The sequence below is a fragment of the Callospermophilus lateralis genome, chromosome 10 (assembly GCF_048772815.1).
Source record: "Callospermophilus lateralis isolate mCalLat2 chromosome 10, mCalLat2.hap1, whole genome shotgun sequence".
NCBI lineage: Eukaryota > Metazoa > Chordata > Mammalia > Rodentia > Sciuridae > Callospermophilus > Callospermophilus lateralis.
The window spans coordinates 86,399,250-86,423,793 of NC_135314.1; the positions used below are offsets into that span (position 1 = coordinate 86,399,250).

Genomic DNA, 24,544 nt, shown 5'->3' on the forward strand with positions numbered 1-24,544 from the left:
TCATACTCAGCCCTAAATTCTTTAACTAAACAATAGGAGAAACAATAGGATACCATAGAGAGAAGGTCAACAGAATAGAAGATTGAGAGGGAGAAGAAAGAGGAAGAAATGTGGAACAAAAGTATACTCTGCATGTATAAACAGACCACAGTGAATGCTATCTTTATGTCTATCTACAAAACAAAAAATTTTAAAATAATTTTTTGAGAAAGAGAATTTTAATATTTTTTTTTTTATTTTTGGTAGACACAACATCTTTGTATGTGGTGCTGAGGATCAACCCGAGCCACAAGCATGCCAGGCAAGCGCGCTACCCCTTGAGCCACATCCCCAGCACTTAAAATAATTTTAATAGCATTATTTTTTCCTCATGAAAAATGAATAGAGGCCGGAGTTGTAGCTCAGTGGCAGAGCACTTGCCTAGTGCATGTGAGGCACTGGGTTCAAACCTCAGCACTACATAAAAATATTGTGTCCATCTACAACCAAAAAAAAAAAAAAAAAGGAAAAGTGTCCACCAGGTGTCATAGCCAACTTTAAAAAAAAGAACAGGCTGCAGAAGCAAGGAAGAGTGCTGCTCACGTATTCTTTAGCATTGTAAACTTCTAGCTTATTGTTCAAAGGTCATAGATTATCATTAAAGAGCAAAAGTCATTGTTTCCCCTAGAACCCCTTCCATGATAATTTAATTCCATTTTGTATAATTTTTATATAACCAATTCTACTTATAGTACTGATTAAAACATGTTTTTTAATTTCTTTCATCTCATCACAGCTTTAAGGGAAGATTACTGAGAAAATTGAGAATGTTATATTAGTTCTATTTGTCCAGGGAATAATACTAAGTACCTGTAAATTGCACATCCCATATGGAAAAAACCCTCAAAATATGCCCCCAGTTGTGGTCTATGGCATCTTACTTACCTTTTCAGTATCTGGCCAGGGGAACTAAACAGTAATGCAATCATAAGTGCCAGTCACTGCAAGATAATCTTGTATGTCTACCATAATTAAAAATGATTAAGAATGAAAAATTAACTCTCACTAAATACTAGTATAAATGCTACACTTATCAGCTATCTGGCAAAGAGGTTTTATTTTCACCTTGCAAGATTGCACACTCATAAAAATGTTTTGTAAGAAGTTTAAGATTATACAAAGTTTAATAAATAATCCTCCAAACACACAAATAATCAAGTATATGTGTAATAACTGAACTATACCAGTCATAATTACATAACTTTTAATTCACGGTCTTGTCATCAATGCACTTATATCTAAGCATAAGAGTTGTTTTTCTTTATTTTAGTGTTTCATTTCCAAGTCATACATTTTCAAACTTGATTAGGTGAAACTACATTCAAACTAGTGATGGGAAAACTTACTATACCAGAACAACATACCAGCGGTTCCCAAACGTTATTGTAAACATCAGTATCACCTGGAGGGCTTGTTAAAATAATTGCTGGGTTACTAGAGTGATACAGCCATCAGTTTATACCATCAAAATTCACAACAGGCAAGATAGGGAATCAGCCCAGGTGCTCTTCTATAGATGAAATGGTTAAAGAAAATGAGGTATATACATACAATGGAGTTTTACTCAGCCATGAAGAATGAAATTATGGCATTTGTCAGTAAATGGATGTAACTAAAGAACAACATGCTACATGAAATAAGCCAGACTGAAGAAAATCACAGGTCTAATGTTTTCTTTCATATATGGAAGCTATAGCAAAGTAAGGGAAAAGTGGGGATAAGGGCTAGGATACCAGAGAGAGCAGCTCAGCAGAGTAGGAGGCAATTGAATGGGAGGAAGGACAAAAAAGAGAAGGAAATGTGGAACAAAATTACACTATGTTCATGTACAGACCACAGTGAACGCCACCTTATTTATATCTATAAAGCACCAATTAAAAGTAAATGAGTGAAAGGTAGCCCAGTAGAGTAAAGGAAGGGTAACAGGAGGAGGGAGAAAAAGTAGGAAAACCAAGGACTAAAATGGAGTAAATTCCATGCCTGAATGATGTCAAAATGAGCTCAGCTATTATGTACAACTATAATACAGTAACAGAGGAAAAAATTTGCTAGGGCCCCAAATGTAGTGTATCTGATTTTATAGTCTGGGTTGAGACCTGAGAATCTATATTTCTAATAAGCTCAAAAGTGATATTGATGATTCAGGGACCAAACTTTAAGAACCACAGTATTGTACTAATGAAGTAATACCAAAAATTCAAGTACTTTCATATAACTTGTAATCTAAATTAGCAGTAAGTACCCAATCTTAGAAACCTAATTGTTATAGTTGTCACCTAATTCCATTTGGTTGCCTGTACCATTTCTGGGGTTATAAACCAGCAAAAAATGGTAAAAACTAATAGTCATTTGTATTTAAATTTGAATAATGCAACCTAATATCTGACTTGCAGAACAAATGTTTTGGAAAGGCTTCTATGGCCTAAATTATGTTATTGTTTCCTTCAAATATCTTGAAAAATAGAGTTGTGTGTTGTGAAAAGACCAACTAGTATTCAGGAGCCTTAAAAGGCACAGGAAAGAAGTATCGAGTATTAATGTAAGAAAAAAAGGCTGAAATGTTACCTTCCCACAAAAAAGAATCAAACCATACCTGGCCAAATGCACTACGTTCCCAGGGATTTGCATTTTAACAAGCGTCTAGGTGATGCTGATCTTTATTTTTTACAGCAAGATCCCAGAATGATGTCATTTTAAAATATTCCCATATAAGTTTCAATCAGTTTTTCATACAGAAGCAGATATAATACTTGAATCCATGAACATTTCATTAAGGTAAAAAATTACAGTATTAATTTTTAATGGAGCCATAGCAAATTCATATCTTAAATACAAGTAAAAGCTTCCAGTGGGGGATAATCCAGCAGTTACCTTAGACAAGTGCCTTCTGAAGAATAGCTTTTAAACATTACTGTTATCAACCAAAATGCAGACCTCCTATATCTTTGGCTATTTTCATCACATCAAACTCTATTCCTCCAACTAAGATAGAAAAGCTTTCCTTACTGGACTCCTAACTGGAGCAAAGTTGAAAATATTTCTTAGAAAACAGATAAGGAAACTATTTAGACTCAGATACTTTTATAAGTGACTATAATAACAAATTTATAACATCAATTTTAATGGGAATAAAAGAAGGGGTAAAAACAGCATATTTATTAGTGGTTTACATACTTGCCATGATGGCAAGAATGGCTGTAACCTGCATAAATAGGACACTCAAGAACATTCCACACTCCTTGGAGGTTAGAGCAATGGAGCTCATAAAACAAAACAAAAAGTTGACTATTCCCATTAAAGAAGGCATCAAAAAATTAGTTTTGAGAAAGAAGATGAAAGGATCACTCTCTAACTCCTGGATACCAGGAAGCAGAGTTTTTCAGAATCAAAAACAAAGAAAGCCCCAATTAAAGAGCTCAAGGACCCACCCCTCAGGGGTCACAAAGTTGGTTCTGTTGCTTTTAACTAATTCATTATTTAACACAAAAAACTTAGTCTTTATCCCAAATTAAAACAAAGAACATATCCTAACACTTTTCTGAAATGCAAACACCCTGGGATAGATCATTACCAGAATCTACGCAGGGATTTGCCACTTAGTTATAGTATAATTCATATTGAAGTCATTTCATAAAAATAGCAACTCTCCCAATCTTCCAGGTTCCATTTCCTCCCATGAAGTTCATGAAAGCAACCTCTATTGTTTAAGATTCTTCACTGCTTGAATGTAGAAATTGCTTAATAAAATTCTCCAACTCATTTTCAAGCTGAACAGCTTTATTTCTAGTTAAAAAAAAAAAAAAAACACTTTAATTATCATTAAGGTCAATGAGAAAAATGCCTCATTCTAGCCAATCTTAAAAAGAAAAACTTGCTAACCAGCTATTATTAGGTTCCTTGGAACTCCTTGACTGTTACCCACCCTTTTCAGAATACTCATTGTTATATGCCACTGAAACTTCACAATGAATGCACAATTCAATGTCTAGGACCTAAAAACAGCTTTACTGAGATAAAAGAGAAAAACTTATAAAGAAAAAGATTTGAAATATAAGAAGACAGTGGAGTTATATCATCTTACATAGGAATTACATCTTAAGTCACATACAGTTATGACTGTCTTTGAAATCTCCTTGTAAGTAAGGCACAAAATACTGAATAAGTCATTTTATGTACATGCAGAGAAGCTGGTATATGTTCCTGGGCCGTGATAGACCAAAAATATTTTCTCAACACTAGAATCACACTTGATGCAATAAAATCACATATAGTAATAGAGAAAAACTGTAACTAAAACTATCAGAGAAATAGACTTGTACCTCCCATTCACATGCTATGCCAGAGCACGAATTCACTGGATGGGTGCCTGCTTATTCTCTACTTTAGAGAGGAAGGGGGTCTTGTTTTGTTTCTGCCCACCATGACTGAGATCACACTGAGTAAATGTAAATATGCCATAAATGCCATTGAATATACTTCTTCAGGCCACCGTGCTGAAGCATTAGGCAAGTTAAATTAAATTCTACATAAATGGTTGAGCCTCATCTATTAACAATGGAGACTCTGCATAGAAGCATGCCTTGCATAACTGGGATACTCTCTAAGAAGTACATCATTTATTAATAGTTGATTTTTGTGTGTGTGAACATCAGAGCTTATTTATACAACCCCAGATGTGGCAATGGCCTACCACACATTTAGGCTATAGGGCATAGCCTACTGCAGCTTCTAGGCTAAAAATCTGTACTGAATACAGTAGACAATTATAACATGAGGATTAGTATTTGTATAAACAAACACATGAGTAATGTGTTATATTATGACCTTAGGATGGCTATGATATCAGGGATAGAAATTTTCAGTTGCATTATGAAATCATGGGACTACCACTACATATGTACATTGTCATTGACTAAAACATTATTATGTGCTCTGTGACAAATGTATGTTCCCACAATTCTGGTTACAAAGAGAGTTCCTGCAATTTGTAAATAGGGGCTACTAAGCTACTCTAAGCATAGGCAACTGTATGTTCCCTGGAAGTAGTGATAGCATTTTTAGATGGTGCTTAAAAATTTTCCCAGACACACTGGCAGGTTAGCTAATAAATAAGAAAGCTGAAGGTACAAACTGCTAAGTATAAACCTGACAGTGACACTTCCAGTCTTGCCCCAAAAGGAAGTTATATTAGATCTCAAACAATCCATAATTAAAAATATCAAACCAAAAACATACATTTTATCAGAAAACTAGTTTATTTTTGTTGCTTCAGATTTAAATATACCTAATAGTCCCCAATGAGAACAGAATTTATGGTCTTGACCATAATTGACTAAAAATTCACTTTAAATTACAGAACTTCTGTTCTAAAAGGGGACTAATTTGGCCTAACAGAGTAAATTTGGATCTATAAAATTCCTTTTAATTCAGATATTCTCTCTTGTTGAAAAAAGCTTATATTGAAATTACTAAACATGAAATTAAATATGGAAGATCTTAATTTAAACACAGAAAGTTCAAAATTTTATAAATCATTTGTGGTTTTATATAATTACATTTTGGTAATGAGACCACTAAATATTCACATTTTTGAGAATAAAAGTTTAAATACCTTAAGAACTTCGAATTGTTTTGTATTTTCTCCAACTGATCTATTTCTTTGGATAATCTAGCAATTTCTTCTTCCAAATGTCTTTGTGTAATATCAACTTGTTGGCACAGGCGAGCAAAAGTCGTAGCCATTTCTCTTAAAATTAAAAAATAAATTAGTAGCCATGAACATCTTCTAAAATGAGGAAGCTTCAATGTAAAGTTTTCATAATCAGAAGAAAAGTTATAAAACAACATCTAAATCATTAAGAATCAAGAATGCAAAGAGAGAGCCTATAGAATGGGAGAAAATCTTTGCCACCTACACCTCAAAGCATTAACCTCTAGGATATATAAATAATTCAAAAAACTTAACACCAAAACCACAAATAACCCAATCAATAAATGGGCAAAGGAAGTGACGAACACTTCACAGAAGAAATACAAATAATTAACAAATATATGAAAAAAATGTTCAACATCACTACCAATTAGAGAAGTGCAAATTAAAATTACACTGAGGTTGTGGCTAAGTGGTAGAGCATTTGCCATGTGGGGAGCCATGGGTTCAACCCTCAGCATCACATAAAAATAAACAAACAAAATAAAGGTATTAAAAAAAAAAACTACACTGAGATTTCAACTCACTCCAATCAGAATGGCAATTATCAAGAATACAAGCAATAGTAAGTATTAGAGAGGATGTGGGGGAAAAGGTACACTCATATATTGCTGATGGGACTGCAAACTGGTGCAATCACTATGGAAAGCAGTATGGAGATTCCTCAGGAAACTTGGAATAGAACCACCATTTGACCCAGCTATCTCATTCTTTGGTTTATACCCAAAGGACTTAAAATTAGTATTCTACAGTGACATAGCCACATCAATGTTTATAGTAGCTTAATTCACAATAGCTAAACTATGGAACAAAGTCTAGGTGCCCTTCAATAGATGAATAAAGAAAATGTGGCACATATACACAATTAACTATTACTCAGCCATAAAGAATAAAATTATGGCATTTGCCAATAAATGGATGGAACTGGAGAATATCATGCCAAGTAAAATAAGCCAATCCCCCAAAACCAAAGGCCTAATACTCTCTGATACGCAAATGCTAACACACAATAAGGGGGCGGGAGAATAGAAGTTTACTTAACTAGACAAAAGGGAATAAAGGGAAGGGAGGGGAATGGGAATAGGAAAGACAGTAGAATGTATCAGACATAACTTTCCTATGTTCATATATGAATACATGACCAGTGTAACTCCACATCATGTACAACCACAAAAATGGGAAGTTATACTCCATGTATTTATATAAAAATACACTCCATTTTGATGTATATCTAAAAAAATCTACTTTTATGTATATCTAAAAAAAATTTTTTAAAAAGAATCAAAGAATACTGCACTACAAATGATACGAGGGAAGATATGGCACCTGTAAACTTACTGTAAGCTTAATTTTATCTGGCCTCTAGACAAATGAATGCTCAAAGACATAATATTACCTCTGCTATATGGCTGTGAATTCAAATGAGCTATCAACAGGCAAAAGAAGGCTGTACTTCTCCAGAAGCACAATAAACCTATTCTCTTGTCCAGTTTAAAAAAAAAAAAAAAAATTGAGACTGAGAAAGAAAAAATTTCTATGAACTATTACGAAGTAAGTGAAAATACTGTAAATCATATCTAAACTTAATCATGCTTCCAAATCTAAAGAGTTAAATCTAATTTGAATGCTGGTTAATACATTAGCTTTAGTAAACACAATGTTTATATTTTTCCAATCAGGAGTATTTCTGATGTGTGTGCACCTACAGAACACAGTTAACTAACTAACTCATTTTTCTGTGCAACTATTCTCCTGTGCATCTTCACCCTTTCCCTGGTCTTTTTTATCCCAATTTTCTCCACTCCACCAAATCCCAGTATCAGACAAATAGAGCATGTTTCATTCTTTTACTATTATAAATATTACTATTCACCTAGTATATTTTAACTAATTATTTGAGATTGCCTCCATTGTAAAGTCTTCTAAAAAAGAAAGATCAAGTTATCCTCAACTTTATTATCCATAACTGCATAATTATCAAAATGGTAGGAAATAAATCAATGCCTGATTAAAAAAAAAAAAAAAAAAGCAGGGCATGGTGGCACATGCCTGTAACACCAGCTACCCAGCTTTGAAAGTTCAAAGCTAGCCTTTGTATTACAAAAAAAGGCTTGAGATGTAGCTCCATGGGTTTAATATTCAGTAATAAGAAAAAAAAAAAATGAGAATAGAAAGCTACATTAACATTGATTTTTATGAATCAAATTTCCTTTTTAGGTCCAGGTATCTTCATTAGAGAAAAGATCTTCTAATAAAAATAAATTAAAATTAAAGCTATCATATAAAATAAGACCTCAAAAAAATATTTGATGAATGAATGGATGGATGGATGAACAAGTTCCTTGAACTATTCGGTCTCCATGTTCTATTTTCTACAGCTTTAATTATGTTAAGACTTTAATTTATGTCTGAAACAGATATAACTTTGTTGTAATTCTTGTTTCCATAGTCTAAACCATTTCATATACCACATCACTGCAAAATTACTTGTTTTATAGCTAAGTTATCAGTATCACTCTCAGGATTCTTTTTTTTTTTTTTTTTTTTTTAGTTGTTAATGGATCTTTTTAAATTTTTTAAATTTATATTATGGTGCTGAGGATTGATCTCAGGGCTTTACACATGCCAGGCAAGCGCTCTAGCACTGAGCCACAACTCCAGCCCACTCCCAGGATTCTTAATTATCCAAATCCCAAGCCCTGTACTAGCAGGGCCCTGTCCTAGGGTTGTTACCTTCACCTGCATCTTCCTTATACATCTGCCACACTGACATTTTCTTTTCATGTTCCTGATAACATCACTTTCCTCTATTTTTTTTTTTAATATATATTTTTAGTTGTAGATGGAACTTTATTTATTTATTTATTTTTATGTGGTGCTGAGTATCGAACCAGTACCTCACATGTAAGGGGCAAGTGTTCTGCCACTGAGCTACATCCCAGCCCCTTTTTCTCTCTTTTTACTTCTGACTTGCATTATTTTCTGTCTGATCTTACTTTTGTGAATGTTCAAATCTCATTTGCTATCAATCCTTTAGTAAAGATACTGACCCACTATCTTTCATGCTTTAAGTAAATGCTTGAACCCCACATTTCAAGAATGCTTTTTCTTTCTCACACTACCTATCACTTTCACTTTGTATTATAATTATGTGCACGTTCTCTTTCATTAAACTGCAACTATATTGAGCTTTTAAATTTTGCTCTCAATTATATCCAAATACATAATATTGTGTCTTGATCTAAGGGGAGTTCCATATACTTTAAATCAATGAAATAAATATTCAAGATATAGAAAAACAGAAACTGGATAGACCTAGATATTTGTTTATTATGTTGTAATAAAATTGTGAAATCTAAAGAATAATACATTTAGACTAACAAGTTTGAATTATAAGAGTAAACACAATATTATGTCTATTATAAAATCAGGAATCTGCTCATCATTAAGCCCACTTGTTAAATGCTAATAATTCATTCAATTTTCATAATTAAGAAACCACAAATATTTCAAGCACAGGAATATAAATTCAGAATAAATCTGCTAAAGAACTATCTTTTGAAAGCCCAGCAGAGTTCTTGGGATTTCCTATATACCAATTTCCAAATGTTCAAATCTAATCTATCAGAAGAATGGTGAGAATAGTGATTGGAAGGGGAGTGGGCAGAAGTGAGGTTTAGTATCATTCTATCTTTCCACCTTGTTGGTGATTACAAGATGTTCATTCTTTGCATATATGTCATATTTCAAAAAATGTTTTTTAAAAAAGAAAGATGCATTAAAGACACGAGTGGTGTGAATATACTTTATATACAACAAGAGATATGAAAAATTGTGCTCTATATGTGTAATGTGAATTGAATGCATTCTGCTGTCATATATAACAAACTAGAATAAAAAATAAATTAATTAAAAAAAAAGATGCATATTTCCACTTACTGTTGTACTTGGTGGCTACAGTTTGCACTTGTGAAACTAACAATCATCTGCAGTTTTTCAGTTGCATAGTTCACAAACTGCTGTTTAAAGGCTCTCTCCTTGGCATGTGTAGTCCAGGTTAGTCTTTCATAAAGATACAAAGCTCCATACATACTCAACGAAACAGATATGAGTTTCCAGCCTACAGTTTTCCAAATCTGTAAGATAAAGTTACAGCTTACTCTGAAAAGAAAAAATGCCAGTTGGGAGAAAATATTAAAATGCCTGTGGGGTCCCTAAAAATCCCTGAATTGTACCTAGTTTCTAAAAATGCATATTCCTTTTCTATAAGAAAATCTGACGTTACCAAAAGACAATCAGGTGGAAAAGGGATCAGCACATATATATCAGGAAGAGCATTCAAAACCTGTAATATTTTAAGTTGATGCACTAAAAAATTATATAAATTTTAAAATTTAGGTCAGAGATTTAAAAACCAAAACAACCACATATATGTCTGTTAATGATACATATAAATTTTCAAAATGTAAGAACTACTACTATAATAATGTTTAATACTTTAAGACAAGATTCCCTTGGTATTCAGAGAAGGCTAAACAAAGCACCTGATCTTCTCTTTTTTCTTTTTTTGTTCTCCACTGATCTACCATCTTTTATTGTTACCTCATCATACAAATATCATTTTTTTGTCTGCTGTGGTATGAAAGTAATAAAGAAGCATTGTTTGAAAAATCGGACATGGTGGGAATGTATGCAACTCAGTAGTAGAGCACCTGGTTAGTAGGTGTAAGGTCCAGGGGTTAATCCCCACCAATGTTAAGATAAACAGACAGACAGAGAGACAGACAAGTAGATGGAGCTGCCCAGATGATAATAGTTCTTTCCTAAGCATTTACGTATTTTTAAAATTTAAGATTAGACTTGTGAAACTCTTCATTTATTACTTTTAGCCTATTTATTTTCTTATTGCTTTATGGATCTGAAAATACAAAAAAATCTTTCTTTTCATGATCTAATAGGCAACTTAGAAACGAATTCAATTTTAATTATACTAAAAATAACATTTCTTACCACTCCTCCAACAACTATGATGCCCATAGAAGTTCTAGATGTAAGAGAAGCTAATCCTGTTATTAAGGTAACCATGAGTTCTTCCTGTGATGCATTATCTGGTGTTGCTGGATTGGTGGGAGCAGTGGGAGTTGAAGCTAATGATCTAGGAAGCTGATAAATTTAGGAGGAAAAAAGAGATTATTATAGTTAAAGAAGTAAGTATAAATGAAATAGTCACATTTATTAGATTTTAAAATTTATTTTAAAATCATAGTAGCGAAACAATTTTAAAAAATGACCCCAAATAATGAGTATACTATAAACATGAAAAAAAAATTAAAACTGACTAAAAATTATTTTCTATAACATGGACCAAATGATATAGTAAACAACAATAAATTTTCATAATATACAATGGAGTCTACCTATAACAATAATTCTCAATAGAAATTAAAACCTTCTTGTAAAAAAAGGGCTGGAATGTAACTCAGTAGGATAGAGCATGTTCACAGTATGCACACAGCCCCAGGTCAATTCCCAGAACCAAAAAATCCCCAAAATCTCTCACATCATAAAACAATCCTCAAAAAAGAAAAAAAATAAAATAAGTTGGACTTCAAAACAAAATAAACCAAAGAAAATTAAAAGACAAACCAGAGACTGGAAAAATACATTTGGAAATCACGTATTTGATTAAAGGACTTTTTATCCAAAATATATAAAGAATTCCTAAAACTCAATACAAATCAATACAATTAAAAAATGAATAAAAGCTGGGCATGTGGTGCATGCCTGTAATCCCAGTGACTCAGGAGACTGAGGCAAGAAGATCCCAAGTTCAAAGTCAGCCTCAGCAACTTATCCAGACCCTGTCTCAAAATAAACAAAAAAAAGTGTTGGGGATGTAGCTCAGTAGTTAAGCACTCCAAGGTCTAATCCCCAGTATATACCAAAAAAAAAAAAAAAAAAAGGGTGGAGATGCTGGAGTCATGGCTCAGTGGTAGAGCACTTGCCTGGCATGTGAGAGGCATAGGGCTCAATTCTCAGCACCACATATAAATAAAGATCCATTGACAACTAAAAAAAAAAAAAAAAATTTTAAAGAATAAAAGATTTGAATAGACATTTCACAAAAGAAGGTATATGAATAGTTAATAAGTACATGGAAATATGTCAAAAATCATTAATCATTAAAGGAAATACAAATCAAAAGCATTATGAGGTACCACTTCACATCCACCAGAATTAAAAAAGACAAGACAATAACAAGTGTTGACAAATATTCTGAGAAACTAGAACCATCATACACTGCTGGTGAGAATGGTGCAACCATTTTGGAAAGCCGTGTGGCAATTCCTCAGAAAATTAAACACAAATTTGCATGTGGTCCAGCAATTTTACACCTAGATATATACTTGAGAAAGGTGAAAACACATGTCCACCTAAAAACAGATACATGCATGTTCATAGCAGCATTTTTCCTAATGGGCCTAAAACACTACCTATCCTGATGTTCAACTGATGAATGGATAAATGTTTTATCTAAAACAGAATATTACTTGGCCGTTTGAAGGAATGAAATAGTGATACATGCTATAACAATATAATAATGAAAAACTTTGAAAATATTATACTAAATGAAATAAACCAGTCATATGAGGCCATGTGTTACATGATTCCATTCACAGGAAATACCCAGACAGGGCAAATCCGTATCCCTTGATATATAAAAAGGTGATTAATGGTAGGGCTAGAGATAGGAATAATAACTGAATTTTGTTTCAAGCTACATCCCCCTCCAAGTGTATATAAATGTGTGTGTGTGTATGTATATATGTGTATATAAATATATATATATATAATAGTTATATATTATATATACATATAATAGTTAAAAAATTATTCTGAAAACAGGATGTGTTGGTGCATGCCTATAATCCCAGCAACTCAGGAGGTTCAGGAAGGAAAGATCTCAAGTTCAAGGCTATCCTAAGCAACTTAGTGAGACCCTATCTCCAAATAAAAAATAAAAAATATTGGGGACATAATTCGGTGGCAGATTGCCCCTGAGTTCAAACTCTAGAACCAAAAAAAAAATTGTTTGCGGCATTTTCCTCACTGTATTTTGTCCTCTTTTTTTTTTTTTTTAAGAATTTTAATATTTATTTTTTAGTTTTTGGCGGACACAACATCTTTGTTTGTATGTGGTGCTGAGGATCGAACCCGGGCCGCACGCATGCCAGGCGAGCACGCTACCGCTTGAGCCACATCCCAGCCCTATTTTGTCCTCTTATTAGTTAGCAGTTTGCTATTTCAGTGTTTTGTTGGCAGAACAAACTGATAAATCCCTTGTGCACTGGTATTAAATGTAAATTGTATTGTATATAAAACCATACAGAGGAGTTGGGGTATGCCTTGAGGTAGAAATGATGCCTGACTGGGCATATGGGTAGGAATGATGACTGACTGACTAATAGGCATATGGGATCCTTTTGGGATGACAGAAATGTTCTAAAATGGGATAACAGTGATGGTTTTACAGTTTCATAAATTTTCTTAAAAATTATTAAAACTATTAAATTTGTAAGTTTTTCTTTTGAAGTGTTTGCATTTATTCCAATTCATGTAAAGTCTGAAAACGAAATCTTTTTAAAAAATCCTTTAAAAGTTTCAAAAGTAAACACAGAACTATCTATAATAGAGTACTAGGTAGGGGCTGGGGTTGTGGTTAAGTGTCATGAGGCCCTGGGTTCAATCCTCAGCACAATGAATAGATAGATAGATGGATGTCCATTGACAACAACAATATATATATAAAGAGTACTGGGTAAACACTTTGGAATTGGCTTTCCCTTATAATGCATACTCAAATGGCTGTTATAGATAGATATTAGCTTATAAACATGCAGATTTGCAGAAGATAGTTTGAGTAGAGAAAATTGCACAAGTAAAATAAGAAAAGGGAGTCTCAATTGGTAAAATCAAAGATACATACCTGAAAGATAGGCTCTGATAATCCAAGCAATACCCTCTGAGCATTTGTGGGGCCCAAGAATCGATGAACAAGGGAAGACCAGCCCAAGGAAAAACGAAATACAATATCCTCTTGAAAATCTGAACATAACTTGTGGCAATTTAGGTCATAACTGAGGTCAAATTTCTTGCAAGGGATCAATGTATGAAGTTTATTCTGTATACCAGCTGGAAGTAATGGCTTCAAATTTTCTGGAAAGAAGAAAATTTTATTACATTTATTTTAAGAAACAGTAATGTTTGACCTTCTAAGAATACACAAAGGAAAACAAACCGTTTACCAAGAAGAAAACAAAACCACACATGATATTGTAGATATAAATATTACCAATAATTTCTTGCTGGGATTGAAGCATTGAGGCATTGACTTCATTGGTGCACCGATCTGCCAAATTTCTTCCCATACCATCTTCTATGTGCTTATTTAACTCCTGTTAACAATGGTAGATTTTCATGTTATTTTTTTCTCCAGAAAGTATATAGATTTTATAAAGACTTAAATGTTTGAGGATAAATTCTGTGGGTTTTTTATTTGATGCTGGGGATGGAACCCAGGACTTCACACTTGCTAAGTATATGCTCTACAACTGACCTACATCCCAGTCCAGCCCCTCAGTACAGTTTTTTAAAAACACATTTTAAAAAAATTTTTTTAACATATTAAACAACTTTTAAGATTTTTTTCAATTTTTTATGTGGTGCTAGAGGTCGAACTCAAGGCCTCATGCATGTCAGGCAAGCACTCCACTACTGAGCTATAGCCCCAGCCCCACTCTGTACAGTTTTCTGTGCAAAATAGTTTACATTCATTACCAGTGCACAAGCGTTGTAACAGCTTATAAAGTAACTGCCAAGAAGATATTGAAATGGCCAAACCAATAAAATAAATGAATACAAAAGATGATGATAAAAGTATCTCATAACAACTTTTTAATTACACTTTAACTCACATTTTTATATACTTTCAATACACTTGGAGTTGGATGAAACTCAGAACAAAACTCATCAACCAAAACAGATAGTCGACAAATTTCATCTGTCATTGCACACGAAACCTGAGAATATTAAAAAAATTAGAGTTAAAAAATTAAAATGAGATTACCAACTACTCCAAAAAATGAGAAAAAGTATCATACTGTTTTTAAGTTAAGGGTTAACATTTTTACCATGATCAAAAAATATGTCCAGGGAAAAACGAAATACAATATCCTCTTGAAAATCTGAACATAACTTGTGGCAATTTAGGTCATAACTGAGGTCAAATTTCTTGTAAGGGATCAATGTATGAAGTTTACTCTGTATACCAGCTTTAATCATAACATTTTTGTTACCTTGTTCGCTACCTCCTCAGTGACCTCCTTGATTTTTTTCTTAACATCCAAAGTTAAAAGGTTCATCTGGTTTCGGATAAAGTCCAGTCTGTCAATTTGGTCTTCCCTCTCTTCCATTGAATAAACCCTATTATATTATGAAAAGCAATCAACATTCAAGACACACTAGAGTCCCAAATCAATTAAGCAACGATACTCAAGCAAGACCCAAGGAAAAAAGAAATCATGTGCTTCAACACCTGAAAGTATTCAACTAACATTCATTCATGAAATATTTTATAATGATGGATTTGCTATAAACTACACTGTCTTTCTGCCCATGTGAACCTAACTCCTACAAAGGATTGATAAAGACTCTACAAAGCCACTGAACACTTCACAGATATGAACAGTCAAAAATAGAACTCAACTGTGACTTTAATAAACAAGTGTCAGCAAACAGTACCCTGGCAAGACAAATCCAGTCATGTGCCAGTTTCATGTTGAAGTTTTCTTAGAATACCTGTACATTCACTCAGTTGCCTATTTTATATATATATATAAACTCTAAAACTGCAAAACTGAGCAGCTGCAAGATAGATAGTACAGCTCAGAAAGCTTACAATATTTTACTATCTGGCCTTTCATAGGAAATTTCGTAGAAGTTTGTTTATCCCTCCATGGCACAAAGACCAAAGGCATGAGACCCTTTTAAGATCTTTGCTAAAAGGGTTGCCAAGAGTTAATATTACACAAAGTATCCTCAAATCACATCTTTATGCTATATTTGGTTCGATGTCTCATAGTTTTAAAAAATAAATAATAAGGTCAATCTGGCAACCAAATTTTGGGTACTATAATAAAGCATTTGAGTTGGAAAGGGCTTCTATAACAACACTATCTCATTATAAAAAGGCTACATAGAGGTACAGCACCAGGAATGAGATCAGACTTGGGGTTCACAGCCTTGTGTTCTATACACTTGGTACTTTCTCCTTTTGACACATGTATTCCTGAAAAAAGTACTAAAACCAAACAATAGACTTAGATAGGATATGGGGGCAGGGGGTTTCCAGAAAGAATAAAATTTCAATTTTACCTCCTCTTGGATTTTAATCTTTGATGCTTTGTTATGTTTCCTTGAGCTGGCTTAAGCCCACTAAAAGTACAATTGAGGCTTAACATCATTACTTCTGAAAACATATCTAATAACATCCTAATCTTTGCTTCAAGTATACCAAGTTAGTGAGAATTATACTTTTCAACAATACAGTTAGTACTTAAAGGTTTACATTTTCAACTTTAAACAAGAATGAATCATGAGTTGAATGCAAAAAGAGGATCACCTGATATGGAATCCTTCAGAAAATTCTGCTTGAAGAATTTGTTCTTCCACTGCTTTAAAGATATTTTAAAACCACTAAACATTCTAAAATCGCAATTCATACACAAATGTAGTGATCCATGAAATATAAACAATGTGTTCAAACAGGTCACAGAATTAATCAATATTCATATTCTCAAACATTTAAAAAGCACACAATGGCTGGGGATGTGGCTAAAGCGGTAGCGCGCTCGCCTGGCATGCGTGCGGCCCGGGTTCGATCCTCAACACCACACACAAACAAAGATGTTTTGTCAGCCGAAAACTAAAAAATAAATATTAAAAATTCTCCCTCTCTCTCTCTCTCTCTCTCTCTCTCTCTCTTAAAAAAAAATAAATAAAAAATAAAAAGCACACAAGTAGCCAGGCGAGATGGTGCATGCCTATAATCCCAGCAACTCAGTAAGGTGAGGCAGGAGGATCACAAGTTCAAGGCCAGTTTCAGCAACTTAGGAAAGCTGTAAGCAACTCAGGGAGACCCTGTCTCAAAAAATAAAAAGGACTAGGACATAGCTCATTAGTCAAGTGCCCCTGGCTGCCAATCCTCAGCATCAAAAAAAAAAAAAAAAAAAAGATATACACAAGTAGGTATCAGTAAAATTCACAAGACTTGATTTTAGTGCACAAAACTATAATACAATTTTACAATTTAAAATCTTAGTCTTAACAAAAGTCTAATATAGAAAAACTAACATTTTTATGTTGCAATAAAATGAACTCATACCTTTTCTCTGCTGCTGCCACGTTTACTGAATCCATTATGTTTTTCACAGTATCTAGAATCTGTTTAGCTCTGATAGTGTGCTGTTCAAACTTTGTTTTCACTGCTGACTTCGAGATACACTCCTGCGAGGGGCCCAAGCCATAACACATTACTGTAATTCCATCACAACATTTTCAGGAATTTAAACACAAAAACTTGCTGATTGTAACTTAAACCAAAACAGAAACAAGGGTAGAAATAAAACAAAACAAAAAAAACACACGATAAACACAACTTAAAATTACAAAGGTTAAAAAAATTAAAAGCTTCAAAAGTAAAAAGGATTTTAACAGCAAGTTCTTATCTTTGTGTATTTTTACACAGTAATGTGGCATGGTTTGACTAACATTTTAAAAATAAATGGCACTATATTTTCAATATTAAAAAAGGTTTCCCCATCAGAATTACCTATTTGAATCATATTATACAATTCTAATCTATCTCTCTTATTTTTCTCATACTTATAATAGATAACCTATAAAGTTCTTAAATGAGTTTTGAATTAGAATATTAATTTAAAAAATTGGTTGATATGAGGGATGGGGATATAGCTCAGTTGGAAGAGTGCCTGCTTTGCATGCACAAGGCCCTGGGTTTAATCCCCAATACCATTAAAAAAAAAAAAAATTAGTTGAGTAATATGGTGATTCATAAAGCTACCAAAAAGGATTTCTACAGAGTAAAATGTCAACAATTTGAAAAATAATATGTAACAACCTACGTAATATTTTAAGTTATTTACAGAAAAATATCTATAGCTACTTCAAAGACAATAGTATTATCACTAGATGACAGTGTGGTACACACTGGTCTGAATGATGCCCTATACCTCATTTGTTTCACCTTCAAGCTAACTGCAGCTCATAACCATCAATAGCTGTACAAATCAACTAGTGTTTTATAAATAAAGTACATCAGAATGCATCACATATAATAATGGACACAATTATTTGTGAAATTTTTGCTTGAATTTTCAATATATGCAATATTACTGATCTAAATTTATTTTTACTGTGATTCATCAAGTTTATCAAACTATAATATTACAACTGAACTCATTTTTTTTACTTCATAGAAAGTCAAATTCTATAGTGACAACATTTGAAACCTATAGGGGTTTACATAGAAAAGACATTCAGTCTGAACAATTTAAGAAATGCTAGCCTGGGCCACATCAGTAATTACAACAATACTTCATAGGAGACAAGTTTATCTTCTATGACAATTTTTTTTTTTTTTTGGAGGGGAGAATGCCAGGGATTGAACTCAGAGGCACTCCACCACTGAACCATAACACCATCTCTATTTTGTATTTTATTTAGAGACAGGGTCACACTGAGTTGCTTAGTGCCTCACCATTGCTGAAGCTAGCTCTGAACTTGTGATCCTCCTTCCTCAGACCCCCGAGGTGCTGGGATTACAGGTGTATGCCACTGCACCCAGCAATGATTTTTTTAGAATTATGGTTATATCACAATTCCCTAAGATGGATACTTCTGTGAAAGTATTATATTTAGTTGTTTATATATTTAGCTAGTACAAATTGTTAATTACATCCTAAAGCTCATTATTGTCCCTCCTTTGTAAAAATAAATAGCTTTCAAGGTTTAAAAGGTATTCACTTGGCACTGAAGTACTATGTTTATTATTCTGAAATGAATATGTTACATGCTCATTAAATGTACTACTTGGCCAGGCCGGGTGGTCCATGCCTATAATCCCAACAGCTTGGGAGGCTGAGACAAGAAGTACACGAGTTCAAAGCCAGCTTCAGCAATGGCAAGGAGCTAATGAACCACTGCCTCTAAATAAAAAATACAAAATAGGGCTGGGGATGTATGTGGCTCAGTAGTGGAGTGCCCCTGAGCTCAACCCCAGTACCCACCCTCAAAAAAATAAAAAATAAAAAAATAAATGTACTACTTATAACTTAGACTCAGCCCTGTCTCTAAAACTATGTATGCATTTCATTCAAATAGAAAGCCTTTAATCTTTCTCCCCTCTCCAGTATTTTGAGGTATAAAAAACAGAACAATTCACTTCTTTAGGGATAGGGCACGTGAAGAAAATTCATTTATAAAGACAACTAAGCCCATACATTTCTTGTTTGGTCTACCTTCACTTTTGCCCCCGGCGAAGCTCATTTACACTCATTCATTTTCACTAATCTTCAAAATATTAGTGGTATGCATTTTAAGTATCCTATCCCATATATATCTAAAACAAAGGTTAAACATTCCAGGATGTTTCCTTCTATAAAACCACCAATAATTACCTAATAGTAAATGTCTGAATTGTAAACTACTTATTTTTTAATAACCAAAACACAACTTGAATTTTATTTTAAATAGCTGTCTCATAAATGTGCCAAACTAAGCTCCAAAAAATTATAATAAAAACATAAAAATAATTTTAAAACAAAAAGGTTAAAATAAAATTTATGTTCCTCGATGAAGTAAATCTAGATATCAGCAATGAAGATCCAAATTTGTAGATAACAGCACAATGTTAGAGCTAGACCAGAAAGAAATGAAAAGATCTTGAAAAGTTATTTGGGAAATGTTATTTTTTGATTCAAAAACACAATAATGAATAAATATAAAAAAGAAAAACAATCTTTTTCTAATTAAAAAGTATCCTAAACTGCTATTCCCATTTATCTGCAGGATATTAAAAATGCAGACTAATATGCTAATGAATCTCCATGGGAAAATATACAGCTTATAGAGTTCCTAGATTTATCAGAAACTCTAATTTTCCAGAAAGTTAAAAATACTATTATAAACCAATTTAAATTCCCTCATGTCAGAATATAGGCTCCTTTAAAACTTAATGATTGAGATTCAAAATAGTAATCATGCCAATTAAGTTAATTTTCTGATGTCCTAATAACATAAGAAAGCTGATGATCATATACTATTATATGTATAGTTTGTTATTAATATGTAACTAAAACAACAAAAAAAAAAAACTGCTTTTTTCTTCTAATGAACTGTTTTTTTCTTCTAAAAACAAGAGCACCTGCATAGCATGCTCAAGCCCCAGATTCAATCCCCAGCACTGCAAAATATATAAATACACAGAGAGGGAGAGGGAGAGGGAGAGGGAGAGGGAGAGGGAGAGGGAGAGGGAGAGGGAGAGGGAGAGGGAGAGGGAGAGGGAGAGGGAGAGGGAGAGGGAGAGGGAGAGGGAGAGGGAGAGGGAGAGGGAGAGGGAGAGGGAGAGGGAGAGGGAGAGGGAGAGGGAGAGGGAGAGGGAGAGGGAGAGGGAGAGGGAGAGGGAGAGGGAGAGGGAGAGGGAGAGGGAGAGGGAGAGGGAGAGGGAGAGGGAGAGAGAGAGAGAGAGAGAGAGAGAGAGAGAGAGAGAGAGAATAAGAAGCTAGTTCCCAAATCTACCTGATTACTGCAATCACTTGGGGAACTTTGACTATACATAGATTCCTAGGCAAATTCCAGCCCAACTAGATCAAAATTTCTGGAAACCTCAGGTGCCTGCAGTTCTCCAAAGTAACTCATGTGATTTTAATAATCAGCTAGTTTGGGAACCAATGCTCTATAACACACATCTTTTATTCCTCTCCTTCCTGCCCCTTTTCAAGATATTCTGGGAAAGCAAAAGGTATACCATGAACCAATATGAAAGATATATATATTTTTTTTTTCCTTGTCAATAAATACAGACAAGGAAACAGAACAATACATGCTCTCAACACATTTTCCACATGGATGAAGTAAGTGGAAAGCATGAGGAAAGTATCAATTCTCTTGTGGAAAAAAAAAAGAAAAAAATAAACAAACAATATTCTACGAGTAACTGGGAATCCATGTATCCTATGGCTTGGCTTGAGAGGACATCTACTGATATGGCAGGAACCTCTGAAAAAGTAGAGTTCTCACTAAGGTAGCATATAGTGAGTTTTCTTAAACACTTTTGTCTTCATATGTCTAAAGGTCTTTCCTCCTTTTATCAATTTATAGATAAGGAAAAAATAAGCAAATTTTTAAAATTTTAAAAATTCTGCCAAGCACATTCAACTTTCAAGTCTGTCCTACTAAGGCAATTACCACTTAGAAGAATAATTACAGATGCCAGATTTCTAATTCTAAAGTCTTTGTGTTCATTGATAAGTGAGAAGTTGATGTGGAATCTATGCAGTACTATATTAAATAGGGCTATGGAAGGTTTTAGAAGATTAATATCTTAAGAACTTTTTAGTCAAATGTAGGATTTTTAATGTCTCCGAATACTCAAGTGCCTACACTATAAGAGATTAATTATCTTGTCTCCCCAATACTATACACACACATCAGTCACACTTTGGTAGTTTCCCACCAGATTCCTAGTGTTGGAGCTGTATTTTAATTATTTTCTATTAACGCACTTGTTCAGAACATTTGATACAAAATGAGGAGAATGAATAGGTTGCAATACACTTTAGAAATGTAAAAGTTTATCAAATGACATTAAACATGTCCTATATATCTCCATGAATAGTATGGTATCAAAAAAAAAAAAAGAGAGAGAGAGAGAGAGAGGGGATGATTTTCACTTTGCTCTCTACTCCTTCCACAGCAATTACATTTGTTGCTCTTGCTTAAAATAACTGAACACCAAGAATTTCATACATTGCACAACACAAGCAATAATGAAAAAACTTTCTCACTTATAAATACATAAGGAAAAAGAATAAGGAAGAAATTATAATCTTTAATTCTCAATTCTTACAGATCATCCATTTTGCTGGGCTTCCTTTCTTCCAACTTTCCTTGTTTCACTTGCTGTGTCAGTAACTACACTAAATAACAGCAGAGGTTATTGAAAGATAGATAGTGAAAATGAAGTTATAATCACTCTCCAGCCAATTCAGGAGTTTTGCATTATTTGATACATTGACAAAATTCCTACCTCAAAAATTTGTTCAAAATTCTGAAATTCCTGTAATCTTGCCTGAAATCCTTCAGCAAGTGCCCCACCTGTAATATACAGGCAAAGACTTTTTAAAATCTAATATATCAGTCCCTTTTATCCATGAGAAATATGTCCCAAGACCCCTAGGGGATGTCTGAAACTGCACATAGTACTGAACCCCATATAAACTTTATCTACACATATATACACAAATTTGATGCCTTTTCCATCTTAACCAAGCATTTATCATGCACTGTGGCTGAAACTTTTGAAGCTGAAAGTACAAATTTCTTTTTCTTCACAATTTCAGTTAGAAGAGCAATTCTTATGTAGATCTCAGCAACCTCAGCATACAATATTTTTTCTTTATTAAATCAAGTATTTTTAGCTTTTCACTTAAAACAAGCACTTTATAGCATCTCTCTGGTGTATGTCAATTGCGAGCATCAGTAACTATTTTTGCTCTTTGGGTCATTTCTAAGTAAGGGTTGCTTGAACATAAGCTCTGTGATTACAAAGCAATCAACATGTTAACCAAGATGGCTGAGTAGTGTATGGAAACCTTGAACAAAAGGATGTTCCATGTTGTCTGGAATGGACAGACTTCAAAATACTATTCAGTGCACAATCTAAAATTAATGATCGGGCTGGGGATGTGGCTCAAGCGGTAGCGCGCTCGCCTGGTGTGCGTGCGGCCCGGGTTCGATCCTCAGCACCACATACAAACAAAGATGTTGTGTCCGCCGAGAACTAAAAAATAAATATTAAAAAAAAAAATTCTCTCTAAAAATAAATAAATAAATAAATAAAATTAATGATCTGTCTATTTCTAAAATTTTCCATTTAAAACTTTCAGACCATATCTGACCATAGATTACTGAAACCACAGTAATAAGAGGGGGACTACTGTATACAGCTAGATTTCCAGCATAATATTGTTTTTTATATATTTAAAAGGAAAACCTATTATTAATACATACCACCTTCTGGCATCCCCTGTATTTTGTGCTTTCTAGCAGTAAGAACTTCCTTTGCTGAAACAAAGAAGATACGATTTTGTGCTTCTAAACGATCCACAACTTTGAGCTCCTCTACCAAGAAATGCAGGCATCTTTCCATGTGTTGTCTGCGTACCTACAAAGAAGAATATTAAAGAATTCTAATAATTTATTTATTTATTTATTTTTTTAAGAGAGAGAGAGAGAGAATTTTTTTATTATTTATTTTTTAGTTTTCTGCGGACACAACATCTTTGTTTGTATGTGGTGCTGAGGATCGAACCTGGGCTGCACACATGCCAGGCGAGCGCGCTACCGCTTGAGCCATATCCCCAGCCCCAAGAATTCAAATAATTTAAATAAACATAACCAACGAACATAGATCTATACTATACTTCATTTACAATGATAGTATAGGAATAGTCCCATATACCTAAATAAATCCAGAATATTTTAATAAATAAAGTACAATACTTGACAAGAAATCTTTCTTTTAATGATCTTCCTTTTGAACATTTATTTAAAATTCTAACAAAACATCAAATATTATACAACCATTATAAAACATACTGCAGACAAATGTTAATATTTAATGGTATGGAAATGTCAAATCTGTATTAAGGATATACATGATTTTTATTACAAAAAATAATGAGTATATAGATGTGTATTAATTAATAATAGTAGTAAGCTGGGCCCAGTGATGCATGCCCAGTCCCACCAGCTAGGGAGGCTGAGGTAGGAGGATCTGGGTTCAAAGCCAGCCTAACCAAAATCCAGGTGTTAAGCAACTCAGTGAGACCCTGTCAATGTGGCATATTGGTCGAGTGCCTCTGAGTTCAATTCCCAGTACCTCCTCCAAAAAAATTAATAATAGCAGCAGAGAGGCAAAGCCCAAAAAATCAGTAGCATTTTAATTTATTCCTTGTTTTCCTTTTCTTCTCTTCTACTAGACACTGAACCCAGGGATATTTTACTTTTGAGCTATATCCCCTGATCATTTTTTCAAACTTAATTCTGAGAGGGTCTTGGTAAATTGCTGAGGCTGGCCTTGAACTTGTGAACCTCCTGCCTCAAATGGTGCCACACCTGGTCCTTATTATCCTTTTATTTTCTAAATTTTCAACAGTGAAGCTATTAATACCTTTGAAATCAGAAAATAAGTGCTACCAAAAATTGGATAAAATTAAGCTATTTTGTATGTGTGTGTAAATAAGAAAGACTGATATTGTTTAATGGAAATCATTAAATTACAGCTCGGGAGGCTGAGGCAGGAGGATGATGAGTTCAAAGGCAGCCTCAGCAAAAGCAAGATGCTAAGCAACTCAGTGAGACCCTGTCTCTAAATAAAATACAAAATAGGGCTGGAAATGTGGCTCAGATGTTGAGTGCTCCTGAGTTCAATCG

The 24,544-nt window shown here is 33.6% G+C and overlaps 1 protein-coding gene across 4 annotated transcripts in view; it reads right to left on the reverse strand.

Annotated features, from left to right (window-relative positions):
* Window positions 1–1,144: 1,144 nt before the first annotated feature.
* Window positions 1,145–24,544, reverse strand: part of Mfn1 (mitofusin 1) — a 40,058-nt gene continuing 16,658 nt past the window's right edge. For all 4 annotated transcript variants that reach the window (XM_076866944.2, XM_076866945.2, XM_076866942.2 and 1 more), the window contains exons 8-18: window positions 23,120–23,273; window positions 22,137–22,204; window positions 17,193–17,314; window positions 15,106–15,232; window positions 14,725–14,829; window positions 14,103–14,205; window positions 13,737–13,966; window positions 10,760–10,912; window positions 9,689–9,885; window positions 5,651–5,785; window positions 1,145–3,822 (exon numbers count right to left, since the gene is read on the reverse strand). In XM_076866944.2, coding sequence (XP_076723059.1) covers window positions 3,744–3,822; window positions 5,651–5,785; window positions 9,689–9,885; window positions 10,760–10,912; window positions 13,737–13,966; window positions 14,103–14,205; window positions 14,725–14,829; window positions 15,106–15,232; window positions 17,193–17,314; window positions 22,137–22,204; window positions 23,120–23,273 — 1,473 coding nt within the window. In that variant the 3' untranslated portion in view covers window positions 1,145–3,743. The remainder of the gene's footprint in view (window positions 3,823–5,650; window positions 5,786–9,688; window positions 9,886–10,759; window positions 10,913–13,736; window positions 13,967–14,102; window positions 14,206–14,724; window positions 14,830–15,105; window positions 15,233–17,192; window positions 17,315–22,136; window positions 22,205–23,119; window positions 23,274–24,544) is intronic.